The following is an 18,759-nucleotide window of genomic DNA, read 5'->3' on the forward strand; positions in this document are numbered from 1 at the left end:
CAGTTAACAACGTCAGTTACCTTTGTTCCCGCGTTTGATAAAAGGTGAGCTTTTAAGCCTGAGAAATCACCCCGTAAATGCACACGTTTAATTGCACATGTGTTAATATGTATGCTTACACAGTATTAAAAGACAGTCAAAAATTAACGTCATTTACCTTCGCTCCCGCGTGTGACTCGTGCTGTAAATCTCTTCCTTGTTTTTAGTTCACGTGATTACGTAGGAGGCGTGATGACGCGATACGTGACTCCGCCTCCTCCATTACAGTGTATGGACAAAAAATATGTTCCAGTTATGACCATTACGCTTTGAATTTCGAAATGAAACCTGCCTAACTTTTGTAAGTAAGCTGTAAGGAATGAGCCTGCCAAATTTCAGCCTTCCACCTACACGGGAAGTTGGAGAATTAGTGATGAGTGAGTCAGTGAGTCAGTCAGTCAGTCAGTGAGGGCTTTGCCTTTTATTATTATAGATAAATAAAAATAAAAAAAAAAAAGCTGAGTTCACTAAGTCACAATACAGCGGTTTATCTGCTGTTTCTCCACCAGATGGCACTTCGGTTTACGTCTCTACGTTTGTTCAAGATAAAAGACACAATGAACTTTCCGCACTGGACTGTAGAGAAGCGTACCCGGAGTGTTTAATGGTTACTTGGACAAAAAATTGTGATTAAAAAATAAAAACCGGCGGTGGTCTCCCCTCGACTTTCTTGCATACTCAGATATGGGTATGGATATTTGAGGAGTAAACCAAACAAGACAAGGATTATATTTTTATATTATGTACACTAAAGAACCATCAACAACAAATCAAATCAATAATACATCCATCATCCAACCTGCTATATCCTAAGACGGGGGTCTGCTGGGGCCAATCCCATCCAGCACAGGGCACAAGGCAGGGAGCCAGCCCACTGCAGGGCACACACACACACACACACACCAGGGACAATTTAGGATCGCCAATCCACCTAACCTGCATGTCTGTGGACTGTGGGAGGAAACCCACGCAGACACAGAGAGAACATGCAAACCCAGGTCTCCTTATTGCGAGGTAGCAGCGCTACACACTGCACCACTGTGCTGCCCCTATCAATAATATATTGAACAATTATTATATAAATGAAGTTGAATAAATTGAACTATGCAGCTGCATGAATAAAAAGTAAAGTACCACTTCAAGTTAGTGGAAACAGCCCAAAAGTTGACAGAAATGTACGTTTTGTGCCTCCTACTTGTATGCAAAATTTGGGTGACCAAAGTGAAAGCGAACTCAGGTTATCGAGTTTACATTCACACACACAGACAGACTGACACAATTCCAACAATGGTATTTTCAGACTCGGGGAGGTCTAAAACGTCGAGATTCATCAAAATCTCAACATCGAATCTTTGGACGATTGCAATATTTTGCCTACACTTTGTATACGAGAAAGTAAAAAGCAATCGAGTTTTTCTTTTGAAATCTGAATAAGCTATTACTGTATTATTACATATCTATTAACCAAAGGAAAGCTTTGAATATCTGAACTGATGGTTTAGGCCAACAAGCACCTCAGAAGTGCTATTTTGTGACACCCCCCCCCCCCCCAGGTGCGCCTTTTAGGCTTCTTACTCGCTTCTATTACTTTCAATTGTCAGACCTCCCATTGTTAGATCCTACGTGCAACGCTTTACGTTACCTCTGCCCCAAATCTGCCCCTCTGTACCCATTTGGCTGACTTTAGACTGTCGACACTTCTACCTTGTTCAGGATCACCGGTACAAACTTAATTAAGCGCTTATTTAGATTCTTATCCAGATGATTTATGTGTTTTAAAAAAAGCAAAGGCACCAGCACTGATCCCCAAAGGGACCCCACTTTTCACATCTCCTAATTTCGACCCAAAGACCCTCAAGCTCTGTGAGTTGAAGCCAATGGCGCCCCCATCTCTAAACCGCTCCACGTCGTTTAGTCTGATCACTGGACATTACTGCTTGGGATTTCTGAAAATCCATGTAAACAACATCAGGCACAACAGCAGATGTTCCTGCAATGAAGGCTTCTTTTCCTGGTGGTGTGGATCAAGCAAATTACCTTTTTGTTTCATTTTTTTTAAATGATTTTTGAATAAACATAAATGCACGTCAAAGGTTCATAAGGTTCACTGATCTCTGTAAGCCCCCTAGTTTTAGGTCCTGGGGAGTCCCAGTAACTGCTGGGAGGTCAGCACCTTCTTCACAAAAGAGCACATTTCAGCTGGTCCTCACCTTCTCTAATGCACTCACCTCTTCCTTGGTTGCTCTTCTACTACTAAAATACGGAAAAAACAAAAATCCAATTTGACTTTGGCCTTTCCATTGTATTGTCCTCCCTCTGCCTTTACGCTGTCTGAATTCCTTGTTGACCTTTGCCCCCCCTAAGCTGTACAGTCAGTGTTAGGACTTGGGGTCTTCTACTCCTTATTCTTAGATGTTTTTCTTTGTGACTTCTTTTTCAGTTTCTGATTAATCCACAGGGCAGTTCACTTTACATTTTTGCCGCTTCTAACTTTCAGGATGAGCGTGTCCGGCGTTGTGTGTACGATGATCTTAAACCTGCCGCACTGCTCGCTTACTGATTCCACATTGAAACGTTTTCAGTCTTTTTTAGATTCTGCCATATCAGCTAGACATTTGCTCTATTAAAGGTAAGCTCTACAGTTTCTGTTTTTGAACATGTGCTCGGTCAGATCTCTGAGGGATGGGTTACGCTCCGGTCACTGCACCCTGGTGGGCCGGGCACCGCTACCCCTCAAATTCTATCTTGATTGACATCTAGACGGGCGTCTCCTCTTGTTGGTGTTGTTAGCAGGCGCTCGCTGATCACGTCTCTGTACTTGTGCTCTGCTATCCCACTTAACGTCAGGGTAATTGCAGCCCCCCCCCCCATGATGAGAATACCCTCTCTTAACTGTTTTAAATTATTAATACAACGATGCCTATTGAAACGACTATCTGCACACTGGTCTACAAGCACTTCAAGCATGAGGCCTCACTCAGCTGGTGCTCTTTACTTACTCCTGACATTCTCACTGCCAGACGTGCGCTCAGCAGCTCCTCTGCCTCATCCACTTTCCTAAATAATGGCCACCCAGTTGTGTTCAATTGCTGTGGAATCATGTGCAGCTGCTGTGCGCCACTTCAACCCAATTCATTTATTGCCATAAGAAGTCGAGCAAAATGACCCCTTTGATTGGCTGACTAAAGAGATTACGATATGCAGGCTTTCGAGGCGACTCGGGCAGATGGAATAAAGAAACTGGAGCTCCCTGTGTTTATATACACACTAGGAGAAGAAACGACGTTGGAAAACCTTTTAAGTCAGACATCTGGTCCTGTTCAGCCTAAATACGTCGGACTTCCAATACAACTCGGAGTCCTGCCACGTGCTAAAGTTCACTGACGACACTGCTATCGTGGGCTGCATCAGGAGTGGGCAGGAGGAGGAGTATAGGGACCTAATCAAGGACTTTGTTAAATGGTGCGACTCAAACCACCTACAGCTGAACACCAGCAAAACCAAGGAGCTGGTGGTGGATTTTAGGAGGACCAGGCCCCTCATGGACCCCGTGATCATCAGAGGTGACTGTGTACAGATGGTGCAGACCTATAAATACCTGGGAGTGTAGCTGGATGATAAACTGGACTGGCAATACTGATGATCTGTGCAAGAGAGGACAGAGCCGACTATACTTCCTTAGAAGGCTGGCGTCCTTCAACATCTGCAATAAGATGCTGCAGATGTTCTATCAGACGGTTGTGGCGACGCAGTGGTGTGCTGGGGAGGCAGCATAAAGAAGAAAGACGCCTCACGCCTGGACAAACTGGTGAGGAAGGCAGGCTCTATTGTAGGCACGGAGCTGGACAGTTTGACATCTGTGGCAGAGCGATGGGCGCTGAGCAGACTCCTGTCAATCATGGAGAATCCACTGCATCTACTAAACAGAATCATCTCCAGACAGAGGAGCAGCTTCAGCGACAGACTGCTGTCACCGTCCTGCTCCACTGACAGACTGAGGAGATCGTTCCTCCCTCACACTATGCGACTCTTCAATTCCACCCGGGGGGGTAAACGTTAACATTATATAAAGTTATTGTCTGTATACCTGCATTGTTATCACTCTTTAATATTTTCTTTATCAGTATGCTGCTGCTGGAGTGTGTGAATTTCCCTTGGGATTAATAAAGTATCTATCTATCTATCTATCTTAAAATGTACAAAATGAACAGATCTCTTCAGGCTAAGATTCATTTAGCAAGAGAGGAGAACAATGTAGAGTGAATATTCAAGGGTCTTGACTAGACATTGTTCTCCTCTATTGCTAAATGGATATGGACTGTAGCAGTGCTACTATTAGTTAGAACCACATCTCCCAGCAGTCCCTGCAGGGGCTGGTGGGGTCAAAGGTGGTCAGAGTGGCTGAAAAGGAGGGCAGGTGACCAAAGAGAAAAAAAGTGTTTCTTGTTGTATTGTGTGTAGCCGTCTGGCTGCCTTCTGTTGTGTAACCGTATTTAGTCCTTGAGTCCTGGATTGTTTCGTTGTTGGGGTCTGCATTGTCTTCTGTCTGCCTGTGTGCTGAGGACAGCAAGAAGAGGAGCGCTCCTGAACCGTCCACCCGTCTTCACCAATTTCAGGGACTACCGGTAGGACTGTGTTTTTTTTTTTCATTCCCTTACAACGTACAGATCTCTGGACTTGCTATCGTCATCATACATTACATCCAGTGCTGTTTTGCATGGACTTTGCTGTGGGGGGGTTGTTTGTGTTAATGTGTTTAATGTAATTTCGCTGTAGGGGTACAGGGGTGGTAATTGCTTCCATTTATTTCATTATATTCTTTAATTGTTGTTTGATTATTTTGTCTCTGTTTGTGAGTGTATGTGGGTCGGGCCAAGGCTGGGAGCGTCCCTGGGATCTCCTCCATAAAAATAAATAAATCGTCGTCATCTTGACAGTGTGAATCTTAGCGGCACCGGACCGCTACAGGACACTTGCGTACAGATGCAAAACTGTTACAAATAAATGTCAGTATAGTTTAATGCAAAATTAGGACGGATAACTGAAAGGGGCTGAAAGATTCAAAGATCTCGACTAGACATTGTTCCCCTCTCTTGCTAAATGAATCTTAGCCTGAAGAGATCTATTAATTTTTTACATTTTAAGATGTCTCACTTAAAGGTTTTCCAACGTTGTTATTTGTCCTGATGTGTATATAAACTCAGGGAGCTCCAGTTTCTGTATTCCATCTGCCTGAGTCGCCTCGAAAGCCTGCATATTGTAATCTGATCAGTGAGCCAATCAAAGGGGTCACTTTGCCTGACTTCTCGTATGTCCATCATAAAGGCAAGCAGACGTGAATGTGCTACTCATTGTGTTTCGACTGTAGACTACACATTTCAAAGTTGGTGTTCATACTTGTATTAATACCACCGTCCTTCCGTTGGGTGACATTAGAAATCTGGCTTGTCCTAAACTCCCTGCCCACCCAGAGTTTAACAATTCTCAACAGGCCACCTTGTGACTGATTAGCATGTGATGATTCCAACCACCTCACACTTTGTAAATGCCTGCACTTTCTTTACTTCTGTATAATTCTTGCTCTATGTGCATTTGTACCTTGTCGGCATATTGAAGATTATAATTATTCTTGTTCCATGTATATCTGTGCCTTGTCCAATGCCGTAGCCCTGCAGTTTCTTTCAGTATTAATAAAGTTTCTATTGGTCAGTCAGTCATGTGCCCCCCTGATACACTGACGTCAAGTACCGAGTCTGCTGCACTGTCTACACGCCACACAAGGCAAACCTCTTCTTAATGTTATGAAGTTCCTTCTGGAAGGCGCAGGGGGATTAGAGCTGCTGCTCCACGACTTTGGAGCTTAATTTGAAGGCCCAGTGACCGCCTGTGTGGACTCTGCACAGCCTCCCCGTGTGTTTGTGCCGCCACTTCTATGGATATTCCAGTTTTTCTGCTTGTGTGTGCCATTTTAACTGGTGGCTGATTATCAGCTGGCCTTACACGTGTTTTTATGCTCTAGAACTGGCAGGTCCCCAGTGCTGACGTTACTGGTTTCCAGCTCCTTGTAAGCCTGAACTGGATAAGCTCATGTCAACCCGTATGCTTCTGGGGTAGATTAGGGGCTCTGATGATGGTAGGTACCCACTGAACCAGAGGTTGGCGCTGTGTTCTAATGCCTTCCCTCTTCCTAACTCTCCAGGACAGAAGACTGAGGGACCATTCCACCACTGATGTCTCCCTCCTGGACCTGCCAAGAACCCATATGACCCGAAGTTTGGCAGCGCAGATCAGGTAGTGACAAAAAACACGTCAAAAACATTTTTTTTTTTGCCATTTGTTTTCATTATATGGGGTCTCAGTTGTGCCCCAGACCTTTTTCTGTGCTGTGGCTCAATGGCGCTGGGTGGTACCATTTTATCCACGGGCTGTGTATACTATGGCACCCAATGACAGGTGTTCACTCGTACCACTTGACTGAATGGCTAGCAGACAAAACCTCTCACCTTCATGGACGTGTTGTAGACAGAAATGAAGTTGGAGAAGAGATCCAGGTATCTTGTGGTGAAGACAATAGCAAAGAGGATCTGACTGCGACCCGAGATGCCTGAAGAAACAAGAAACAACCAAGAGATGGCAAAATTAATTTGTAGGCCGTGCATTTTACTAAGAGCTGCCAAACCAAGTCGGAGCCATCAGCAGTGCAGAGTAGCTCCACATCGCCGACACACCTTTAACAGGGCGCCCTTTACACTCTCATCTCAGTTGACAGGTCTTTCCAGTACGCCTAACAATGCACAACGTAATCTGAGCTCGTAACAGAAGCTGAGCTTTGTAAGACATACCCTGCGTGAGCATGTGCCACACCCGCTGCATAAACCTCACCTTACTCAGTAGCACTGTGCCAATGGCTAGCGTAGCTCACTCCATGGTCAGGGAGCAGATCCACTGCTAGTCAAACCTGGGACCCCTGAGATCAGCGCTGCGTAGGCCTCTCCAAGCAGGCACTGCCAGGGCCCCTCTTAGCAGCGGCCCAATCCCAGATTCCTGTCGGTGCCCCACCGAGCAGTGCTAACCGTGGTGGTCCCTTTACTCCATGGTCAGTCCTGCCAGGGGCCACACGGTCAGAGGTGCCGTATGCTTCTCCTGACGTTTCACAGACAGCAACATGGCAAGCGAAAGGAAAAGGGGCTGCTCTGGGACACCATTTCTGTTATTCATTTGTAAAACTCAACAAAAAAAAATAAAATGTCTGGATTGATTAAAACATACGCGGTGGTGGCCGGAGACCGAACCTGCTTACTTGGCAGGTTAACTTTTTCAAAGGAAATGTATCAAGGATCAAAGGTTAAAGGGCGGTGTAGCGAGAACCAAGGGTAACCAGTAACTTGTATGTCACTGTGCTTCACCTTACGTCCCGTAGGCAGAACTGCACTGACGCCCTCATGGAGAAGAAGCACTTTGGCGTATGCTGAGGACACGAGAGGATACATCAGCTGCAGCCAGAGAGAGACCACACAGCAAGGTTAGGCCTCCATATTGCCAGATTACAGCAGGAATTAATTGGATTTTTTATTAGGAAATATTGGAAGTAATATTTAAATAAAGGGGGGGGGAGACAATACATGCTGTTGTGGCGGTCCGTTGTGTCTGTCGAGTTAACATCTCAATTTTATCCTTTTGCTCCCATCCAGTCTGTGACCCTTTTTCTGTATCAAGCCAGCTGGGTACTGATGAACAGCCAGTTCGTGTTGTCCCAGAGACCCTTGCTGCAACAACGATGACAGTGATGTGCTCCATGTTCCTACAGCTGATGGTATGTTACAAGAGACCCCCGCATCAGAAGTCAAGCTAAGTACATTTTTTCTGTCAATTTTGAGTGTTATGTACTCTGCCACCTTTGTGTGGGCATTCTGGGCTAACACTAGGCTTCAGATGAGAGTTTATTTTTCAAAAATTGTGTAACCCCCCCCTTCAAAATACCCATGGATCCATGACAAAAAGTCACAAACAGTCCTCAACCCAAACATGTTGTTGAAACAAGGAGCTGGTGTAGGCAATGGAGTCTGAATACGACCAATTAAGATTCCCCAGACTCAGTTCAAACCGTACCAGTCAAGGGCAGTGAGTGCTGCACACAACACCATTAACAATGGGTACAAGTCCTGGGCACCAGTTCATCACTGGGCAGGACACGGACTCGTCACCAGTTCAGCTAATGGCAGGCCACTGGGATACTGGAGGAGCCCCGGAGTGTCGAGATGAAATCACCTCAACTCTGCGCAGACTGTGACTGGGCTGGGGTTCGACCTCCGACCCCCGAAGCAGTGAGGTGACGGCACATCTCCACACGTGGCTTTGTCTGTCTGGGTATGTTTAAAAGGCTGAGATTAAGATCATCTGGAGCTGCGCTCCCAAAGGGATCCTCACGCACACTGCAACAGCTACTACACAAAGCGAGTCTGTCTCATGGCCGCACTCCTGCTTCTGTAATGAATTGTTGAGTCCACGCTGGATCTTCACAATGTAGGCCTCAACTTTACTTTAATTAGCTCAAACCAAATGTGAAAAATCAAAGGCAGTACAGGTCGGCCCTTCTGATTCGCGGGTTTACAATTCATTATTCTGCCTATTTGCAGGTTTGTGATCAACAATTAAATGGCAATTATTTTGCGACGTATTATGGAAAACCACAGACAATGCTGTAGCCCCGCTACTTACATGGACTACCACTCCCAGCAGCCCCACAAGTACTGCATCATTGGGCAGCTCTGGTGGTTGCCAAGAGGGGCTGCTGGGTTGAAGGTGAGGGCAGCAATTTTAAAAATGAGTCATAAGAAGCCGGCAGGGTCACAGTCCAGGTTGTGTCAGCACATCACAGCACAGCTGGATTACGGTGACACCCTTCAGATTGCAGTGTTCTCACGATTTATGCTCGTGTCCTGTGCTCGCATCTTCATGCGATTTCTTGGGGGTTGGAAAACGTCTTCAGCTGGAAGCTCTCCCGACTTCTATGAATTTTCACATACATCGGCTTCATTGTAGGAAAAAAAACGACATAACGCTCAGGGGGCTCTTCACGGGGGGTTGGGGTTCATTTCATAGCTACACCAACATCATCTGCCAAACCGGACTGTGTCACCAGTGCTTGTCATTTTGTGCTTGGTGTTTTGTTGGATTTCTTTTAGGTCAGTAATATTAATCACTTTTGTTGTTTACTACCATAAATATACAAATTTATAAGTAAAATTTCAAATTCACTAAAGAACTGGTGAACTACGCACTTTGTCGGGGGGCACCACACATCTTTATCTTGTCTATTTTACATTTCTTACAGCTTTTTGCACCTTTGAATATTCAGTAACTATGGGCCTAAAACGTATTAGCGGATGGGGTCCTGTGCCTGTAACCCCTGCGTGTCCGCTTCACCACACAAATCTGGGAGACCTGTGGATCATCAGATGTGAGGAAATGTCCTCTGTATCGTGCCTTTCCATAATGACCGCCATCACAAGACCCTTTATTTACGTACTATTACGATGTCAGTGCCAGCAGGTACAACAACTCAGTTAGGGTCTCACAATGAATGAATTGGGACACAAAGTGGGAAGACAACCCCGGAGGTGGCACCAGTTCATCTCAGGGGACGTTCTCACACCTACAGGACTAATCTGGAGTTGCCATTTAATCTAAAACACACGTAGAGTAGTACAAGTGTGAGCAGGAGTATTGACATGTGAACAAAGTGTGGCCAGGTGCTGTTGGGGAACTGGGGTCCCCACACTGCCACACAGACAATATGGATATTTGACACCAAGAGTTGAACTCAGAAATTCAAAGCAGCGCATTTATGATGCCATTCAAAGACTGGAGTGATACGGAGATGGCAAGGCTGCTGGACCAAAAGCACCAGGCCTGAGGGCAGCCATGGCCAGGGAGGCAAACAGCAGGTACCCGACCGACTGTGCTGTGGAGATGCACATACGTGGGTCTGAGCACCTAAATAACCAAAAGGTGGCATTAACCTCTGATGTGTGCAACAAATGACAGGCAGAGGACCAATACTCCTGTTACGGAGCGTCTTTCTAATCTTGTGAAATATTCCTGTTACTATCCATCCATATGAATTTTATACAAGATAACGTGACGTAGTGCCTGTAACGAGGGGCAGCGAGGCTGAGTGGGAGAGCCTGCCACCATGTAATGACACCATCACAGCTGCAGACAGAAGTCACTTGAGCAGAGGAAGCCCCCTTTTTGGTCCTTTCTGACTTGGTGGGGCCACAAGGCTGCCCTCTTCATGTGAGGACATGAGACAAAGAGAGGCGCGGGGGTCCTAAGTTAACTTCCCACTGGTGACACCATTACAATTTTTTCACATAATATAACAATTTTCATCCATCCATCCATTATCCAACCCGCTGAATCCGAACACAGGGTCACGGGGGTCTGCTGGAGCCAATCCCAGCCAACACAGGGCACAAGGCAGGAACCAATCCCGGGCAGGGTGCCAACCCACCGCAGTACAATTTTCAAACCCACTAAATCCAGTTAAGGTTTGTGAGGGGCTGGAGACTAGCCTGGCAGCACCGGGTACAAAACAGGAGGCAGCCCTGAACTGGGCACCAGTCAGCCACAGAGCCAACACACACTCTTGCTGGGGCCAATATGGAAATGCCAAACCACTAAACCAGCAGGGATGTGGGCAAACTGGAGATCTCAAAAACGATGCCAACAGAGACACCGGGAACAAATGTAAACTGAATGCAGCCCGGGGAGCAGTGCCCCCCAATGCACTACGCTTTCTTTTTATTTAACGAGCGCCAAATTAAATCTGAGGTATGCTTGAGTCATTGCCATTTCTGAACACGCAAGTCCTGGCAGGTGACACTGACTCAGAGTGGCACAGCAGGTCCAGGGGTGTGAATTGACTCGGCACGAGTTCAACGCTACGTTTTACAAACTGAACTCTGCCAACGTCTCGTGGTGAAGAAGGCACAAGAAGGTGGACAGGCAGTGCCTCTCGCAACAAAGCACCCGACGCTGGGCGTAAAACCGAGTTTTAACAGACCCGATGTGCCAACTGCTTGTCCCATTCAAAGCAGATGCCGCTAATTGACGTATCAAGCAATTCAAACTCGGCCCTTCAGACAAGCGGGGGCTTTCAAGTCCTACAACAAAGGGTCACAGTGCCCAAATTAAACGTTACATGATGCCTGGAATTACACTTTAGTACTTTTAGGGTGGGCACCCAATCTTACTTTAAATAAACGTTATGTATTTTATAGATCACGTGGTGGCTTTTCATTAAGACTCGGCTCCTCAGTTGCATCCCGGTGGGCCGCAGTGGCAGCAGCAGCCGTGCACGTTAACCAATTTCTTAATTCGAACCTGTCCATTTACTACTAAAGCAGTACTGCCGCTTACCTTATTTAACTTGTCATTACAACTCGGACCACTCAGCTGCTTCTTTTAGCTTTAATCTGCTGCACTGAGGTTTTAATTGTGTGCTCATCAGCCATCAGCTAATAATGAGGTGCAAATGACAAAGCAACCAGCAGCTCTGCCAGTCTAAACCTGCGCATATTCATCGTGAAAGACCCGTGTTAAGGCAAAGTTTTGAAATAAATGAGAGAGAAGGGAAGGACCGAGAGGTACAGATCTGGTCCGGACCACAAAACAAACGATAACGTTCTCAGAAAATTAAAAAGATTGGCCTTGGTAGAATGAAAGCGCTAACAAGTCATAGAATTAAATATCAAGTTTGTTTACCTGCTAGGGCTGACTCTGAATTACAAAACTGGGAGAAATGAACACCAGCAGCCAGGACTGGAATCGAGGGCCCCCGCACCATTCCAAAGTACTTTACAGAAACGGTACATCTGCTTCCACTTTGGTACATTTATAGGACAGTGGGACCTTGAGATACGAGTGCCCCCAACATACGAGCCGTCACCAGGTTGATTTTTTTGCCTTGAGTTACGAGCCAAAATTCAAGATACGAGCCATCAAAGAGCTTGTCACCGCACGCTCCGAGGAACTGACGATGGAGGAGTTGACGGAACCTACAGACGTGGCAGCATACGGAGGTTCTGCAGGAGATTGGCATGGCAGAGGAGGTGATCTCTTCAATTGAGACAAAGGAAGTGTTGGCAATGTGGGGAAAAAGTTTCGGACTTTATTGAAAAGAAGCACCCTGAAAAAATTGCAACTGGTCATCCAGGCTCCCCCAGCCCAAGGCAGGGCACTAACAAGCTCTGGGCAGGGCGCCAGTCCTTTAAAGAGTGAACACAACCACCCACTTACACAGCAGGGGCCAAATCGGCACCGACAATTCCTTTAAAGCGGACGTCAAATAAGGTGACTGCTAGTCTTTGGGTATGTCAAATTTGCGGACCACTGTCGTTGATCTCATCGCTGCACCGTGTCAAACTACGTGACGAAGAACCGCTGCCCACGTCGCACCTGCTGACTCGCCCGTTTGTGTGACAGAGCTGGCGCTGTGTGAATGGTTAATGGGCACAGCAAGCTGCAGTCTCCGACCCTTTCTTCGTCTTTCAATTTTGTTGCGATATGAAACATACGAGACATCAGACAGACAAGCTTCTCTTCTGTTTTATGAGGTCCTCAACACCCCCTTGTTCCTCATTGCTACGTTACAAGCACCGTACTTCAGTGATTCTTAGCTCAAAGGTACACAGAGCCCATCACGATGACTGAAGAAAACTCACTGCCATCACATGACCAGTTTTCAGCGGAGCACACCATCGATGCACAAAGATTATGTAAATGAATACTACAACTGAAAATCGCCGGAAAAATCGCCTAATGTGACATGGCCTTAACCCACGTCTTTTGAAACATCACATAGAACACCTGAATATTATGCCATACAGTACATTTTCTAACTTGTTAAAAACATTTGCAGGCAGCAGGGACATAGAGGTTAAGGCTTTGGAGTTCAAATCCCACCACTAATACTGTGTGACCCTGAACAGGTCACTTCACCTGCTTGTGCTCCAACTGGAAAAACGAAATGAAACCAGCGGTATCTCAAATGTTGTTACGTTGTCTTGGATCGAGGAGTCAGCAAAACAGTAAGAAGAAACTGTTTAGTTTGCGTCGAGTACAATAAGCAGACAAAAAAAGGTTCTTCTATCATTTAAAATCTTTAACGGTGCTTGTGCACTTTTTTGTCATTTCAAAGTTTTAAATGTGTAATATGTAAGGGAGAATCAGATTGTACTGTACCTTTATATTACAATCACCCTTGACTCGAGATATGACGCCAGTATGCATCAGTACAGTTGTAACTTTAACAGAATGCTTTGATTTTATGGTTTCTCTGCGGCCCGCCTTAAACACCCCCGGCTGAACACAAACAAGAGAAAAGGGAATGTAACCAACCCGAGGTGCGCCCCCTACTGACCCATTAACTGCGCCCAGAGTTCACAACAACGAAAAGGAAGTCCGAGAAAGCGCAGCGCGCTGATGGCAGGGACAAATCCTTAGGAATTCGGAAGCTACAAAAATCACCTCCAAACACCGCGGGTCCACGTGGATCTCCAGCAAGGAATGTGCCCACCCTACTTAAAACAACACGCATGGCTACCCCACATCTCTCCATGGGACCTTCTAAATGTGGGGACTTTAAAATCACATTTGCTGCTGACAAACGTTTTCACGGCGCCCCCCCCAGTCGGTAAGCTCCGCAAGCGGACAGGTCCGCCAAGTGCCACTCGTTAATGTGTTCTCAAGTTAGGCTGCCAAGCGTAGGAGCCGTCGAAGGCTGACTACCGCTGCGCGCCAAACGCCGTTCGGGTGGGCTCCGGCCGCACGGCGACACCTGTAATGGATAAAGGCAGATTAAAAGGGACAGACGGGAGAGCTCGACGAGCGCGCCGCACTGCATTGCTGCCTCCTCTCCTGACCACTCACCCGAACACGAGCGCGTCTTCCATATCTTCAAGAGCAGGATCACTATCGCGACCAGATGCGAAAGATCGCCGAGGAACCGGAAAACGTTCATTCTTTGGCCGCGGTTCGGGCTCTCCTCTCCGGCTTAGGTCGACTCCTGACTGCCTGTACCACGTGGAGGTTCAGTGCCTGCTGTCTCGTCCACACTTTGCTCTGCTCTGTTCTTTCCTTTCCACTTCACTCAGTTTCCAACACGCCACAGAACCTGTCCGTCTCCTACGCGGAAGTCAGCGCGTCCGAAGGAGCCGGCGCTCGCCGGGATGGAACTGGCGGACTCGAGGATTGCCGCTCTGTGCCGAGACGTGAACTCGATGGTGCTCAGCGTTCGACGAGCTCCGTTTGACGGCCAGGAGGGGGCAGCAACACAAAGCGCAATGGCCGGCTAGGGACGGCGCTTGCAAGAAAAAGTAAAAGGAAGCCTTTGGAGTTCCTGGATGTCTAAATAATTCTTAATGAAATGTGCTCCGGTCTTCATTTGACTAAACTAATAATCCACAAACAGTTGGACTTGCCATGTCTTTACTGAGCACATTGAGCCGTCATTCACAGTATAGAGTGACCCCCCCCCCCCTTTGTAGACAGGGCTGCCATATTGGTGATCTGATGCGGCAAACTTTTGAGGGGTTGGAATTTTTCTTTTTTAACTACAATAGTCATAGCTGTTGGCATCGGGGGGGGGGGGGGGGGTTTGGATGATCTTTGGAACAATAGCGACTTGCGTGAATTTCTAAGATGGTAAAAGCCCACTCTTTGAAATAACACCCATGAACTCCTGTGATTCTCACAGAAATCCAAACTCCATCCATCCATCCATCCATTGTCTCCCGCTTATCCGAGGTCGGGTCGCGGGGGGCAGCAGCTTGAGCAGAGATGCCCAGACTTCCCTCTCCCCGGCCACTTCTTCTAGCTCTTCCGGAGAATCCCAAGGCGTTCCCAGGCCAGTCGAGAGACATAGTCCCTCCAGCGTGTCCTGGGTCTTCCCCGGGGCCTCCTCCCGGTTAGACGTGCCCGGAACACCTCACCAGGGAGGCGTCCAGGAGGCATCCTGATCAGATGCCCGAGCCACCTCATCTGACTCCTCTCGATGCGGAGGAGCAGCGGCTCTACTCTGAGCCCCTCCCGGATGACTGAGCTTCTCACCCTATCTTTAAGGGAAAGCCCAGACACCCTGCGGAGGAAACTCATTTCACTACCCATAGCTCATGACCATAGGTGAGGGTAGGAACATAGATCGACTGGTAAATTGAGAGCTTCGCCTTGCGGCTCAGCTCCTTTTTCACCACGACAGACCGATGCAGCGCCCGCATTACTGCGGATGCCGCACTGATCCGCCTGTCGATCTCACGCTCCATTCTTCCCTCACTCGTGAACAAGACCCCGAGATACTTGAACTCCTCCACTTGGGGCAGGATCTCGCCACCAACCCTGAGAGGGCACTCCACCCTTTTCCGGCTGAGGACCATGGTCTCGGATTTGGAGGTGCTGATTCTCATCCCAGCCGCTTCACACTCGGCTGCGAACCGATCCAGAGAGAGCTGAAGATCACGGCCTGATGAAGCAAACAGGACAACATCATCTGCAAAAAAGCAGTGACCCAATCCTGAGCCCACCAAACCGGACCCTCTCAACGCCCTGGCTGCGCCTAGGAAATTCTGTCCATAAAAGTTATGAACAGAATCGGTGACAAAGGGCAGCCCTGGCGGAGTCCAACTCTCACTGGAAACGGGTTCGACTTACTGCCGGCAATGCGGACCAAGCTCTGGCACCGATCGTACAGGGACTGAACAGCCCTTATCAGGGGGGCCGGTACCCCATACTCTCGGAGTACCCCCCACAGGATTCCCCGAGGGACACGGTCGAATGCCTTTTCCAAGTCCACAAAACACATGTAGACTGGTTGGGCAAACTCCCATGCACCCTCCAGGACCCTGCTAAGGGTATAGAGCTGGTCCACTGTTCCGCGACCAGGACGAAAACCACACTGTTCCTCCTGAATCCGAGGCTCGACTATCCGACGGACCCTCCTCTCCAGGACCCCTGAATAGACTTTTCCAGGGAGGCTGAGGAGTGTGATCCCTCTGTAGTTGGAACACACAACTTTAACCGTCCCTCCTTTAACCGTCACCTTATCGTGGTGGAGGGATTTTGCGTGTCCCAATGATCCTAGGAGCTCTGTTGTCCGGGGCTTTATGCCCCTGGTAGGGCCACCCAAGGCAAACTGGTCCTAGGTGAGGGATGAGACAAAGAGCGGTTAAACAAACCTCCTATGAAGAAAAACAATTTTGGATGGCGTTTTCCCTTGCCCGGACGCGGGTCACCGGGGGCCCCACTCTGGAGCCAGGCCTGGAGGTGGGGCTCGATGGCGAGCGCCTGGTGGCCGGGCCTGCACCCATGGGGCTCGGCCGGGCACAGCCCGAAGAGGCAACGTGGGTCCCCCTTCCATGGGCTCACCACCTATGGGAGGGGCCAAGGAGGTCGGGTGCAGTGTGAGTTGGGTGGTGGCCGAAGGCGGGGACCTTGGCGGTCCGATCCTCGGCTACAGAAACTGAAATCCAAACTCTGCTCTTCAATATTTCATCCACGTTCAACTTGTGTGAATTTTTAAGGGGGGATCCCTTAAAACCCCCACCCTGCTTTTCAATAAGATATCAGTGTTTAACTTGCATGAATCTCCAAGGTGAGCACCACCTGAGATCTTCAAAATGACGCCCACGTAACTTGTGTGAATCTCAAAGGGGGATTCGATTTGATATCCATGTTCAGCTCCTGTGAATCTCAAAGGGGAACCCAGCAATCCTTTGATATGACATCCATGTTGGACTTGTGTGAATCTCCAAGGGGGAAGGAATCCCACAATCCCTGGAGAAAAGTCCATGGAGACGCAGTGAGAACGTTCTGCAGGTGCTCGATATAGACAGTGACTGGCCGGGATTTACAGGGTCACCTAAAGATAGGAGAGATGTGGGGGGGAATTCCAGTGGAGTTCATTTGGCTTTTCTGACACCAAACAACAGAAAAAGACCCTTTAATGTGAAAGTGCAACCACATCTCTGCAAAGTGGTCTAAATTAATTACAAATATAAAACACAAAGTATTTGATCTCATAAATATTCACTACCTGTAATATGAGACTCCCTAAACTATCAGTGGTGCAGCCCGTTGGTTTTAGAAGCTCCAGAATTAGTTCAGTGGTGGTCACAGTTGACTGGTGTGTATAAATGGCAGCTCGACCTGAGGTGAGGCAGGCTGGTGGCCCAACGTACGCAAAGAAGAAAAAGTAACACAACGGGCAACTCCATGAAAAGCAGCGGTGAGGGGATGGAGACAAGAAAACCCCCCAAGACAACGAATATCCAGTGAAGTCCGTCATGCTGGAAATCTGCTAGAGCAGACCACCCACAAAATCTGAGGGAGACCACCATGAAACTCCTGAAGAAGTTACAAGCTACAGTAGCTGATACTGAGTGACTGCACAGGCAGCAACTGTGCCCAGGTGCTTCACCAGAGGGGCAAAGAGAAAGAAACACACGGGGCATCTCAACAGAAGGCACATCTGATGTCAGCTGGAAGAAAGTTCTGTGGTCTGATGAGACCGAAATTGAGCTTTGTGGCCATCAGACCAAACACTGTGTTTGAACACTACATTTATCACAAACCCACCGTGAAGTGCAGAGGTGGCAGCATCAGGCTGTGGAGGTGCTTCTTTGCAGAAGACCTTGGAAGACTTGTGAGGGGAAAATGAATGCAGGAAAACCTGATGGAGTCTGCAAGAAACCTGTGACTTGGGAGAGGACAACAAGACATGAAGACAAAGCCACACAGGAATGGCTTCAAAACAGCCATGTCAATGTCCTGGAGTGGCCACGTCAGAGTCAGCATCTCAATGCAAAGAGAACTGTGGTGGACTTGACAAAGGCTCTTCACTCACAAACTCCATGACACCTGATGGAGCTGAGCAGTTTAGCAAAGAAGAAGAACTGGGGAGAAATGGCACAGTGGAGATGATGGAGAAAGAGAGACCTGAGCTCAGAGACTCAAGGCTGTCATGGCTGCCATCTACTAAGTACCAACTTAAAGAGGGGCAGATGCACAGGTCATCAGTCATTTCCTGCTTTATATTTCAATTACTTTAGACCACCTTGCAGAGATCTGATTTCACTGGAATTCAACGATCTATAACAAGAAAATGAGAAAACGTCCAAGGAGATGAAGAGTTTTTGTAGACATTGTGCTTGGTAACAATCTGGAGGGATGCACTTTTTAAAAAGAACCCCCTACTGAGTGAAGACAGAAAAGAAACAAGAAATCGATTAGTGCCCCCAATCTGTCAATCTACATCTCTGCCTGTGTACCTCGTATATAGTGCCTTCCTATCTCTCTGTCTGTCTCTTGTATACAGTAGTGCCGTGCCACTCTCTGTCTATCTATTATATAGTGCCTTTTATTATGCATTGCCCTTCATGCCTATGTACTGTATATATCTCATATAATGCCTTTCACGTCTACCTGTTTATCTGTTACAGTACCATTCATGTCCATCTATTACTGTCTAGTATATTGTGTCTTTTCTCTATTCATCTATGTTGCCCCTCAAATCTGTTATGCAAATCCTTTTGTCTGTTTGACAGTTCCTTAAAGACTATGGCATAGGCAGCTGTCTAGGGCACATCACTTTGGCAGGGGTACCTTTGCCAGCCTACTATACAGGACATATACAGGGCTCCCCCACTACCCCCATTTTGATGA

The 18,759-nt window shown here is 47.5% G+C and overlaps 1 protein-coding gene across 1 annotated transcript in view; it reads right to left on the bottom strand.

Moving 5' to 3' along the window:
• The window catches only part of LOC114666653 (ER lumen protein-retaining receptor 1-like), a 20,639-nt gene extending 6,349 nt beyond the window's left edge, over window positions 1-14,290 (bottom strand). Inside the window, exons 1-2 of the mRNA XM_028821592.2 lie at window positions 13,975-14,290; window positions 6,543-6,643 (exon numbers count right to left, since the gene is read on the bottom strand). Of these exons, the coding sequence (XP_028677425.1) occupies window positions 6,543-6,643; window positions 13,975-14,065 (192 nt within the window). The 5' untranslated portion in view covers window positions 14,066-14,290. The remainder of the gene's footprint in view (window positions 1-6,542; window positions 6,644-13,974) is intronic.
• Between the last annotated feature and the right edge of the window lie 4,469 nt (window positions 14,291-18,759).

The sequence above is a fragment of the Erpetoichthys calabaricus genome, chromosome 16 (assembly GCF_900747795.2).
Source record: "Erpetoichthys calabaricus chromosome 16, fErpCal1.3, whole genome shotgun sequence".
NCBI lineage: Eukaryota > Metazoa > Chordata > Cladistia > Polypteriformes > Polypteridae > Erpetoichthys > Erpetoichthys calabaricus.